At 39.8% G+C, this 13,731-nt stretch overlaps 1 protein-coding gene across 1 annotated transcript in view; it reads right to left on the reverse strand.

Moving 5' to 3' along the window:
* COL7A1 (collagen type VII alpha 1 chain) overlaps positions 1-13,731 on the reverse strand; it is a gene marked incomplete in the record, with an annotated part of 99,157 nt that overhangs the window by 81,133 nt on the left and 4,293 nt on the right. Inside the window, 1 exon segment of the mRNA XM_072421206.1 lies at positions 2,697-2,781. Coding sequence (XP_072277307.1) covers positions 2,697-2,772 — 76 coding nt within the window.

The raw sequence follows: 13,731 nt of genomic DNA on the forward strand, positions 1-13,731 counted from the left end.
CCACCTTGCTTCATCCATTCTGAAGCAGTTGTGTGCCCAGTCTTAATCTTACCACAAGACTCCACCTAAGCCCTGACAAGCAGAAGGGCACATTCCCTGAAGTCCGCTGACTATACTTCCATCCTAACTAGGCTTTAAACAAATCACTCAGTTATGCAACTCTTTAGAAGAGAAGCGAAACGCGCTAGAAACAATTTTCTGTTCCTTAATGGAAGAATACTTTTTAATTAAATTATTCTGAATGTGACATGAATGTAACTTTGTATGTTGAATTTTATTCTCTATATTTTTTCATTATATTCACATCCTTTGCCAAAAGGACCCCTCTATTTTGATCTTTAAAGAATAATAAGACCTAGAAGCAATCCAGCCCGACCAATAATGTTACAGCTGTCCCCTGAACAGGAATAGAGGGCAAATCTTACACAAGATTTCTTTTTAGGTCCGGTTGTGTCTCCAATATGAGGTTAGGAACAGGAGCCAGAAACACAATAATGACTAAACAAAATTACAAATACATTGGCAAGTAAAACAAATCCCATCTATGTATTTCCCATAGTTGTTCGCCTGCAGATCTGTTTATATGTTAAGGAAATGACTGTGTTTCAGCATGGGCGAAGGATAAAACCACAAACTAGCTCAAGGGGATGAAAATTCACAATCTAGTGGAACATATTTCTCTGTGTCAATGCTAAAGGGGCCATGAATAGGTTCCATTAACTCACAAACTGCTTCACAAGGATCTTATAATTTTTACAGTGTGAGCAATGATAGCAGAAGCTGTAAAAGATCCTAAAGTGCTATGAACTCATAAAAGCCTAACCAGTCCCACTAAGTATATATAGGCATCAGTTACTGCAAGCTATATGCAGCTATTCAAATAATATACAGCAAAAGATTAGCAATGCTGGTAAAGGGTTGGCTGCCTCCTGATATTTTTTTTTATCACATACGCAATGTCCTTTTTCATTTCTTGTATCTACAGACTATGTAATTTTTTTACTTGATTAGCTGATCAAAATGATAAAGCAATAATCAAAACAATTACATTTTTGATATTTGAACAGAATCACAATCAAATAATGATTGGGCAAAGCAGGGTTTTTTTTGATTCTGTGAACCATTGTATCAAAAATCGAAAACGACTTTTTGTGTTGTGATTGATATTTAATAAGATATAATGATTAAATGAATCGTAATTCAGATTAGTCATCAAACAAGTGGATGGTTTAGTAAATACTTGTAGTCAGTTGAAGAAGTCAATATTGCATTCATAATGGATTGCAATAGATAAGCAGAAAATCAGAAGGTCTATTTATAAGGCAACAAATGTGACATTTAACAAATATTCTTAGCATAGGATGTGTTCAGTCAGTTACTACTCTGGCCAGAGCACCCAAAGTTTGACAATTCTGGACCCAGATGTGCTTTGACACCAGTGCTTGTGGGTTCAAAGTACCCAGGGGAAATCGGCAAACGAATGTGCACTAATCTCTTACCACTCCACATCCTGACACCTAGTATCATGGTTTTGGGCACCAGGGGTATCAGGTAGGCCGGATAGTGGACACCATCAAGCATTATAGCATATAGACATGAAATGATTTTTATATCCGAGCCCAAACTGTCTCTTTTAACAAACCGGGACTACCAAGCACCATTATGGCACTTTGGCACGCAATGACTAAAAGACAGCACTCAACAATACAATTAACATAAATTAATATCTATTAAGGGATGGATGACCTATGAATAGTACTTGAAAAGGCTACATTCAAATATTTTAAACTTGTGCCAACCCTTTAACCTATAATTGAACTTTTACTTTGGGGAAATTTTGCAGATGAGTTTTTTCAAAATCCCCCAATTTATCAAAAATATTAGATCTAAAAAGTGTTGCAGAATGGTAATTTGGGGGAATTTTGCGACTTCCTTGATGATGAAGTCATTTTTCGCCTCTGCAGAAAATTGGAGCATGCTTTATAGGTCTATTGCCTTCCTCTTGACCAATTTTAGGTTTAGTGGATGGATAAGGGTCTATTTTTACTTATGTATTCAGGTATATTACTTTAGTTACCATATTTACTGTTTGCTCACAGTTTGATTCTACTGACATCAGTTTAAGATTTTGACATTCCTTAAATTCTTTTCTTTTTTGACAGAAAAAAATTTGTGACGTGTGCGTGCTAGCATGAAAAATGTCTTCAGCTATTGTCTGCCTTAGGGAAAGGCCCATGCTGCTAAAAGCTTGAATCCTGCAGGACCAACTGCAAATCATATATATATGGATGGATATATATATATATATATATATATATATATATATATATATATTTTTTTTTTTTTTTTTTTACTTGTTGCTACATATTAACCCTATTAGACCCCTAAATCTGCTGACCCCGGTCCGACGACCTGAGTTTTACAGTGCTGAATCCAGTAATGCTTTCAGTTGCCCAATATTTGCATGCAAAGTGCAAGGATTCTTCAGCATATGGGTAGGGAAAAGACTTTTCAACTGTATGGCAATTTTTTTTTTTTACAATGAACTGGGATGCATTTAGCTGATTGACCCAGAAGGGTAAGTAGGACTACAGGCAAATAGGGCCAATAAAATTGTCCACATTGCCCAAAGAAAGCCCCAAGGGTCCAGCTGATTTCAAAATATATTGTTTTGGCCTATAAACTGCAGAACTTACCTTGCTGTGTTGACCCTCTTTCAGGTAAAAATATTATTACTTGCAAAGCCACGAACAGGGTGTATGACCCTATCATCTTCTAGTCCTGAAGGAAAACCAAACCAGCATTATAAAGGATTCCAACTAAAGAAATAATTCAAGAAAGTAAAACTGTACAAATGACAGTACAAGCACAATTAAGTTTTTACTGAAAATGTTTAAAACTGAAAACACATAAATGAACACAGCTATGCAATCAAATACATAATCAAAAGCATTTTATTCAGTGCATGCAGTCAGTGGTGGATGTAGTCAACACTGGGCCCCTGGGCAGACTTTGGAGCCATGTGGGGCCCCATCTGGCTGAGGAGGATATAGGACCCTTGTGCAATACTGTCTGTTAAAAAAAAAGTTGCAACCCTGCTTCTTAGACCAGATCGGAAGACGTGTTTTCCTGAAAATGTAAAAAACGTGTTTATCTCATTGTGCATTCGAAGGATTAAGCCTTCTTTTTTTTACAATATAGGAAAGCCCCAGATGATGCATGCCGCGATCTTAGGCATGCACAGAGGTAGCCAGAGCAGTGGTGGGGACGCTGAATGGCTGGAAAAGTGCCAACCACCAGGAGCTACCTGGGATAGTCTGTTCTCGACACCCACTTAAGGTTAACCTTTTTAGGCATTTGAAGGAGGTGTTGTGGTGTTCCCAGGATGGTCTGCTGCTAAATGGCTTCCATACAATCAGATAAAAACGCTTTCCACCACATTAGCAAGCAGCTGAAAAGTGTTGAATCCTTGCAGCATGTAGCAAGAGAACCGCAACCGTTCACTGGAACGCTCAGCAAAACCTACTCCTCACCACCCCCAGGTTGAAATTTACCCTATTCTGTGTATGTGATGTATGCTGTACAGAGTGTATACAATAATTCACATCATTCATGTACTTTCTGCAAAACTGGCACTCACACAATTTGGCTCCTACCAGGGACTCTAGGAAAAGTGGAATATTAAAAATAACTCACACAATCACCAGGAGAACCTATAAAATCCATGTAACTGAAACCAAAAGTTCACTGGGCTGCCCACAAATTACCGCTTTGTTTTTGCCCACATAACAAGTTATACAAGATGGCTCCACTTTACCCACAGCAGATTAACATGTGACCTCCGGCCTTCCCGTCATTTAGTCTGACCTTCAGGCTTTTCTTCTGTACCAAAATTCCTTGCTTTAAAGTCATTGCAAACTGTGAGTGTCTCACAATGCGCTATAGAAGCTGCAGCAAATCATAGCTGGGCTAGAGGATTTCTGGCATCATCTAAGCATTTACTCCCCAGCTTTAATGGCCTGGCCCTTGTGTTCAGTGATTTCCTGCATATGAGCATTACTAGGGCCATCTGCATGCAAATACAGCCTAATATTGCCCCCTCCTCCAGATTTGGATCCAACCACCAAGGCATTTTAATATTTGCACAACTCTTTCCAAGAGCTAGATTACAGTTTGCATCAGGACTGAGTTTTGAGCAGTACTGAAGCTGGGTACTGCAAAGTTTTCCCTAAAGCATAAAGAGAACCCTGCCAACCTCTTCTTACAATCACAAACTGCTTTCATTGCATAGATAAGCCCAAAGGTATTCAATTAAAAAAAAAAAAGATTTTATGATATGTCATTCCCATGTTTATTATCAGGAAACTATGGAAAAAGGAAATATAAGCAGCTCAAACTTCAGCTAGAAGGAGATACAACATGGCTGCATCAGCATTCTTTACCAAAGCATTGTACAAATATTTGTTATGGAGTTCAAACCGTAGGTCAATCCCTGGTATAAATGTAAAAAGGAAATGGAGCAGAAGTTTGGCAGTCAGGATAATTATTTTTGACTTGCTCGGACCCCACATGTAAAACAAAGCTGCAACTGAAAAACATTAGTAATGTAAAAACACTAAACAGAGCATTAAATCTGATGGGGGCCTCATTCACCGCCTGCAGCTCTGTCAATCTTACGGCATTCATCAGCCTAACAGCCAAGCAGTAGGTGTGATCTCTATCTCCTTGACATGGACTTTAATATCATAGAATTCTTGGAATTTCTTTAAATTTATAGTGATCTTGTCTCCAGATGCATTGACTTGAAGTTAAAAGAAAGACTTCTTGCGTGCCTTTTATGCTTGCGTTTAATGGTGATGTGGACAGAAGTGGCACCCAGATGTTGTAGGTTTAAGACCAACCCCAGGGGAGACTTGAAGCCATTCAATAAATTTCTAAAGCTATTTTTAGATTGTTTCAGCTGTGTTAAAATAGGAAATCCACTCAATGGAGAAAAACTTAAAAAGTGTGCCAATTGGCAGAATTTGTGGGGCTTTTAAATTGTGCCCAAGTGGGAGTAGAGCCCCATGCCAATCATTCTGCTCTGTGCCTCCTATCAGTTCATCAATGAAAGGTTTATTTTGAATACTTACGACCCTTTTACACCCACAGTGTAAAACACCTGGTTGGTAACTCATGTGTGCACACAATACTGGGCCCCATACTAGGTAAACTTTCTGTCCTCCCTCTCTCTTGTTTAAAAGTTACAGCAATGCAAAAGTAAAGTTGATGGGAGGTGTGGAGAATCCTTGGCTAGATGGTTCCAAACTGCCTGGCATACCATCATGTGTGACCTAAACACAATAGGCAGGCCTATGCCTCAAATATTCATAAAAGAATACAAGTACTAAATACAGTCTACAGTTTACTGTTACACATCCTTGAAGTGCACCCCTATTCAAAATGTTTCTTTAAGTTTAGTATAGAATGGAAGGATTAGAACTCCCAATCAGTTTTTACTGCTATATCAGGCTTTGTTACTGTACCCCTAGCATGGCACCTTGGCACTGGCACAGAATGAATGAGGATGGGCTTTTAGTACAGGTCAAGAGGTAGGCAATCTGGTGATATTTCTATCAATATGATTACTTTAATATTGGACAGAGGTATTATTATTACAATGTCCATAGTTATGTTGCTAACTGTCCCACAGAGGGATTCACCATCTAATGTCCCTACCATAGTCATACGCCATTAACACAGTCCAGGACAAGCCAGTTCATCTACTTCCATGTTTTTGGGATGAAACCAGAGTTCTAGGCAGAAACCTATTCACACCCAGAGCGAACATACAAATTCCATGCAGACGGTGTCCTTGCCAAAATTTGAACAAGGCCGCCATCAATTTCTGGGCCCCATACTAGACAAGGTTTATGTACCACCCTCCCCCATGCCTTAAAGTTCCAGCATTGCAAATCTCAAGGTCTTTTGATCAGGGCCTAGTACAGAATTATCCCCCGCCCCTGATATCTACCCTGTCCTAGTCCTGCAAAGGCAAGAGCTCTATTCTAGCATACAGTATCTGTATTAGTATTTGTCATCCAATACTGTGCTATTGAACTCAATATATTAATGACAATTCCAATTATTTCAGACTAATCATTTGGTGTAAAGCAACCAATTTTCCAAATATGTTTTCAGCTTTTATGGTGGTTGGTTTTACTAATGTACATTTATTGTTCACGTATTAGACATCATTTTGGCTCCCTCATTGATAAAAATGGTCATTGGCATGAAAACTGGATGCATGCATGGCTAAGCATTTTACAGATTGTAGAATAAAGTTGTATGCTCCAATCTCAGGTAGGGAGCAGGTGATCAACCAGCCACCCCCTCCCCCCTGTCACCACTTTTATGAGCTCACAATTTAGGAATGTCCCGCTATCATTTACTCCTCCTCCCTCTCGTCATAAATTATTTTGGAAGAATTCCCTTTCTTTGGGCATCGTTACCACCTGCTGGATAATATAGAACAAAGTCCTGCAGAAAGTACGGTATATCACACATGAGCCTGCAGGCTATACAGTAAAATATTTTAGCAAAAGGCAGCTTGTGAATGAAGCCTCACATGGTAGTAGTTGTACCTTTGCGTTTATCAGCAATGTTTGTTGCAGATCAGCTGTCAAAATGGTAATAAAGATGTTTAGATGGATTTATACCTGTAAGACCTGACAGCAGCTGAAATATGAGATTGGGGTACCTTTTTCCTGAAAAGAAGGGAACTACTTGAAGTTTACTTTGTCACCTGTTATGTGATTGGTACTGACCAAAATTTGAGGTATTCTTCTGACTCATTGCATAAAGTCACTGGTCTTCAAGGCTGGCTGTGGAGCTGGGTCATCCACAAGCTAAACAAGTAGACAGGAGCCTTGGATCTGGTGGATGTCTAGACCATCTACAACTTTCTAGGGGGCCCAGCTACAACCCTTAAGCTCCTTCATTCAACCCAGAAAATAACTTCAGATTGTATATTAAGGCACAACTCATCCAGACCAGCTGCAGAGCCAGGTCATCCACAAGATAACCCTGGCAGGAGCATTGAATCTGCTGGATGTCTACGGGGCCCAGCTGAAACCTTTAATGGATGCTGAGCTGAGTTTTTCACAAGGCAACCCAGACAGGAGCCTTGGATCTGGTGGTCTAGAGTCTACAGGGTCCAGCTATAGCCTTCATGCTCCTGCATTGGGGCCAGAAGATAATTTCAGAATGTATTGAAATCATGACTCTTCGAGAATTGTTGAAGAGCTCAGTCTTCTATAGGGAAACCCTGGCAGGGGGCACGGTAATAGTGAAGGCTATCTATGGCGAATGTGCATCCTTGTTAGGTAAACGTCTGCGTGCACATTCCCGAAAAAAAAGTAGGAGCACGGCGTGCCCACACGTGCCCGCCCCACTACACCCCTACTGGTATCTGGTGGATGCCCAGGGAGCTATCCTACAACATTCATGCTCCTGCATTGAACCTAGAAGGCAGAAGGTAACCGGTCCAAATATGTTTGCCCAGGTAATTGGGAAGACACACTTGTTGGTACATCGTGTCCATTGTGGAGAAACCAGGATAGTGAGATAGTGTACCAATATTCAAAAAATTTGGCAATAGTCAAGACAGGTCCACAAAAACAGGATTTTTCCTTGCAATTCATCCCATTTACTAGGTTAGGTGAAAAGTCTTTTGCAAGGAGATAATTCAGTTGGGAATCTCCATTGCTTAAGTAAATCCACCTAGTACCTCTGCTGAACTGAAATCCCAAACTAGGTAGTTAGCCCCACTCTGTGTGATTTACAAAACACCTCCCCATGTTAAGAAACAAGAGGGAAGAGATTTGCGGCTTTGACACACTTCCCGTCCTAAGGGAGACAACATTCCTTCCCCATAAATACAGCACAATGAGTAAGCGTTGTCACCGTAAGTTTGTTATTTGCACAAAATAAAGAATAAAAACTCTTATTGTATTTTACTTTGGTGTCTTTGCAATCTTCTCGACGTGGGCAGAATAAGTCCCAAGGAGGAAAAAAAATCAATGCAAGACTATGTTCCGGAAACATTGGTTTTACTTAATAAGCTGGGGGATGACAGAGCTACATTACAGGGAAAATCCAGGAAATGTGGAAAGCAGACGTGCAGCCTGTTCTATCCATCACCGCTGAGTGCAAGCATTAGCGTGCAATAGGTGAGGTAAAGAGCGTGCAGATATCCTCCACCATGTGCCTATGTAATGGGAAGAAGAATTGTCCTTGCTGCCGGTGCTACTGCACCAAATAACATAGGAATTTCAGAGCTCATTGACAGTTCCCATGTACTGTGTTTGTGTGGCAGTGACACCCCTATGACACCAGGACAAGTAATAAAGAAATGGGGTCACCAGGACATGTTCTGTACTTCCCATAATGCACCACTACTCCTATTCCACATAAACACAGAATTCCTAATACTGCAAATAGAGTACACAAAGAATTATGGAATTCATCTGTATGAGAATAGCATCCTTTTTAAGCCTGGTGGAAGACTTTAAATATTACTGCTGCATAAACTAAAAGAAATAGCGGGATCCTGACATGAAGATCCTTCAGGCACTTCCTATAATGGAGTGAAAACACTCCTGTTTCCCAGTTGTGCCCCAGTGCTGTCACCCTGTCACTGCGCCAATGGCCAGTTTTAGGATAAGGCAAACTCAGAAATTGGCCAGGGTCCCCTTCTTCTCCTGGGCCCCAAGTGGCATAATGGTATGGAGCAGGAATGCTGTAGATTTTGAGCCTTCACTTCATATTTGTCCATTTTGTCTAAAAGTTTTCCCCGGGATCATTTCAGACTCACAGAGAGCTGCAGCATTCTGCCACAGGCTCAACCTCAGTCCCAAACTCTTCTTCCCAAGTGAATGTGAGTGGCTGGGTACCATTTTTTGCATACAGCTGTGCCAAATCATATTTCTGTTCCCAAAAGCCATCTGTTCACCCCTGAATCCATTGCCAAAGGACATATAAACAGAAATAGGCTGCAAAGGAGAGATCAGGAACACAGTGATTCAATATATGCTGATAAAGATGAATACAATAATCTATTAAAAAAAACATGGTTTACAATTACTTTCTATGGGCAATATGAACTTTGTTCTTCTTCCGATGTTTATGGACTAACAATTCCCAGCCCCGTGAGTGCGGCTGAATATTAGAAGTTTTCAATTTCACATACAAAATCCAGAATGCCACCTAATCTTTTGTTTGCCAATATTCCCACTCTAATTTGTGGCCGTGTTTGGTTCCCTCTTAGAAGCCTAGGAGGAGACCTCCCAGATATCCAACAATATGGCTACAGTTTCCCTCGTATAACAGATCCAGGCAGATATGGGCATCTGTTTGCTTAGCATTCTAATCTGAAGCTGCAGAGATTTGGGTGTGTCTCTTGCTGTAATGTATGGCCTGGGGCATAAAGGTGTATCCATGCAATTGTGGGACATCCCAGGCAGGCTCTTCAATGCTTTCAGGCTGCACTTTTGTGGTTTAACTCATTCCTGATACTGAATTATATCACTGGGTTAAATTACACCAACACGGACTACTTTATTAAGTACAAAAAACCATTGCAACAAATCATAATGCATCTGTTTCTGATCTAGATACAGCAAACCCATACCTATATCAGGACTTTGCAGTCCAATTTTAACATTTTAACTTTCATAAGGTCAATTAGAGTGCTGGTCATGGAGGCCATTGAGATTTTTAAATTCCCACCATAACATTTTGTTTGGAATATGATTAGTTGTTAGGTGAAATAATTAGGTTTCATTATTAACTTACTCACATTGGGTTTATTTTTCTATGGCATGGAACTCTTGAGCTTCTGAACAAATTATATGCCAGGTCTCAGATCCTCACTACTGTGCCCATTGCTTCTCTAGCATAACAATGGCTTAACATGACTATCTACCAAATCCACTCATCCTATCAATATGGATATATAAATCTTCCAGGTCAATAAATGAGGTGCATCCCTCTATGGTGATATATTTAGGAACAGGATAGACTCAGAGGCTTGCATGTGAAGTGTGGAAATCTAAGCAACAAGTAGATATGTTAAAGTATCCCTGGCGCTGCTTTATTACCTCTCATCACATATTTAGTGAATGAACTGCTTGATTTATGCTCAGTATACCGAGCTGCAGGACACAGATGTGGCTGGTTGAAATAAATCATTCTCGCTGGTTTGTCAAACCCGCTACTTGGATGAAAAATTGAAACTTTTGAGAATTCAATTCTGCTCATCCATTTATCATTTTATGTCTCCAATCTTTATCACTGTCTGCAGTTTAATGTCATTCATTTCTCTGGATGCAGATTTAGTGTTCATTGTAGTGAATTTGGATAAAACAGAAATGAAGAAAACAAATTCCTGCTATATGTGGTATAACCACCGACTACAAAGAGCTAGAAAGAACAGACTCGGATTTGGCCCCTTGGGATGATCTTGCTTTGGAGAGTTAGAAAAACATTTATTGTTTCATTATGAATTAGTCACAGATGTCATAAGAGATTACATGTTTCTTTGTGCTGGTGTGAAGAAGACACATTGGGGGTGATTTATAAAAGAATTTAGACCTTCATTTACCAAGGTGAATCATCACTCTGCAAGGAAAAATTCACTTGACTTAGTGAATGCCATGAAAATTAACTTAACTGCAAAGAATACCGAATCACATGCAAGGGAATATTTTTGCGCACTATTGGATGTTTGAAGTCAGCAGCAAGTCACGTCCCTCAAAGTTATGTGAAATATCCCTTGCAAGAGAATAATGCATTTTGCTTAATAAACAGCCTAAATTTCTTAAATCAACCCCCATTTATTGAATGTACAGAGTTTGGGGGCAGCCCTTCTAATCCTTAGCACTAGAATGTAATGCCAAAAAGAAAATGAAGGTATATTTACCTAATGCAAACATATCAGCAATAGAGTCCCCCAAGAGAGAGAAGAACTTGACAGATGGTTTTTCTCTGCAACATTTACTAAACAATGAAACAGAACTTTTGGGTTGGATTGACCTTTTACCCTAATCCCCACATTCCAGGTGCAACAAAACAAAAGGTGTGCAAAGTCGTATATTTCCTTCCCTTAGGAAAGCAATCACAAAACAACCTGTCTGGTGTCAGATTTTCAAATAAAACACAGTACAATCATGCCTTACCCCATGCCATTTGTTGGGTGGGAGAGGTAAGGACAACAAATTTATTTAAAAAGTATAGACCCAATGCAAAATGCCCCAAAGCAGCAGAATACATAGCATGCATGTAAATATTTGGAACAATGGAAACAATGGATCACGTCTGTACCGTGTTCTTTTTAAAAGTGCTCTTTCACTTATATACTACTAGTACTGATTCCTTCTGATGAAAGCATCACATTCCATTGGATGGATATTGCTATACATGAATATATTTGCACAATGTATATGTAAAATGACTTAAATTTTGCACAAGCAATTTAATTGTATATTCCAAAAACATGCAGTTAAGTTAATTGGCTTCCTCACAAATTTACTTTAGAACACATTAATGACATATGACTATGGTAGGAACATTGAATTGTGAGCTCCTTTGAGGGACAGCTAGTGACAGGACTATGGACTTAGCAAAGCTCTGCGTAATGTTGGCGCTATATAAATACTGAATAATAATATTTATAAGGATGCTGACTTTGCACATGTCTATATGTTTTAAGTTGATGTGAAATACATTGTTTTTGTTTTTAATTATTTTGGATTATTTTCTGAGTACTAATAAAGCCCTAAGCTCTGCATCAGATCCTTGCAGAGAGATGGCTGCTTCCACATGCACCTTGTCTGCAATTATCAGTATGGTTTGGACCTCCAGGCCAACTGAATGGACAACAAATGAGCAGAGAACCCTGAGGCATCACTCAGCCCTGTCCACCTGCCAGCAAAGCAGAATGTGATCGGACACTAGTGATCCCCCTTCCTCTCTCAGGCTGCATAGTGCTGTATAGAGAAATAACAACAAGCTAATATCTGAATCAGCTGTGTTTTAATCATTATTTGTTAAAAAAAAAAAAGTTTAGTTAACTGATGTTCCTAAAAAAGTAGAATCATTTAGAGCAATTTTATTTATGCATTTCAGATAAAAATAGTTCACACAGACCCAACATCTGGAATCCATTATATTTTTATTTCCTAAAATAAAGCAGAATTGTGAGTGGGGTCATTGGAGAGGCCCCTCCAGTCTGGACACCAATCCATCCCTCTGTTTATTGGTTGCTCTGTCTACCCCAGACTAAAGTTTTTCCAGGGCCCTTTGACTCGTTCAGAGTCTTGTTCTGGTTCATTGTAAAGGGCAGCGTTGGAGTTTCCAGAAAACTGCTCATTGTGCAGCTGCCAAGAGGGACATCTCCCCCAATTTATAGACACAGCAGCCTCTGCTTCTTTGTCTCCCATTCTCAGCTTGGTCTGTGTGTGCTGATTAATGATGGGGGTCTATGAGAGTCTCCTGGCCTGGCTCTGCCCTGTGGCGATGCCACCTAGAAAACATTCCATGGAGTTTCCCGTTGGAAACTCAGCAACCCTTGAAATGTTTGTTAGGAGCTCCTAACAGTAAGCAAGTTCAATGTGACAACCGCATTTTGTTAGCACTGGATATGGCAAAGGATGGTATAGGCTGATATCCAGGCACAAATACCTGGTACAAATACCACCTACCTGCCACCCCTTGTAACTGATCACTGGCATTAAAATATACTTTGGCATAAAATATATTCACTGGCATAAAAATATACTTTTTTACTTACCTAAAATCAAAGCCATATGATTCTCCATTTCCAAGTCTCCTCTTTCTTTCTGGTAACAGAAGCAGGGGTCCTTCTTTAGGTAACTACCTTACCTGTGTGACATGGGCGCATCCTATTGGCTGTGTAGGGGTCTACCCAGCAACATGAAGAGGGTTAGGTAGCAGTGGCATCAAAGCAAAGGGAACTGTAAGGGACCAGCAGATGTGGGCATATCTGCAGAGCTGGATTCGTGGTCCTCAGCACCCAGAAATTGCACTTTTACATGGAAGAAAAAAAGGCCAAGCATGATGGGTTAGACAGGGTTATTTTGGCCCAGGAGGGGCCATCTGTGTCCCATTCGGGAGATTTCCTTTCCTTTTCCTTTAGATACAACAGGAAATGAAAGGCAATCTTCAAAGTTAAGATAATCCAATTTTAGACTGTAGTCATGGGAAAAGGTGGAAGATTCCTATTAGAAATCTTCCCATTTTCCTGCTGTTCTGGTCATCATTTAAATTTCTATATTTTCCATCATTTTTATTTGCATCTTAAAGTTCAAATCTAACTAAACTGTTTTCTTTAGGATGTAGGGTTCAGACGCCTGCAGCCAATAGACTATGGCTGGTCTGGTGTTCACAACAATCCTAAAACAGACTTTTTTAAGTATGGTCTTCCTATAGGTGATGTGTTTGCATTTGGTAAACCTTCGTGTTGGTACCCATGGAGAAGGAGGACAGGAGAGAAAAGAAAGGAAAGTGTGCCAATGTGAAAATAAATGTAATTGGCCAGGAAGATCCATCTTGGCCAATCAATTCTTCTCTTGAATGGGCTCAACCACTAGGCATGGCTGAAGCCTACAAATTTCCCAATGCAACCATAAATGGCTCCATGGATATCTGTTTGGGAGATTACCCCTTAATTCC

Source organism: Pyxicephalus adspersus, chromosome 8, assembly GCF_032062135.1.
Source record: "Pyxicephalus adspersus chromosome 8, UCB_Pads_2.0, whole genome shotgun sequence".
Lineage (NCBI taxonomy): Eukaryota > Metazoa > Chordata > Amphibia > Anura > Pyxicephalidae > Pyxicephalus > Pyxicephalus adspersus.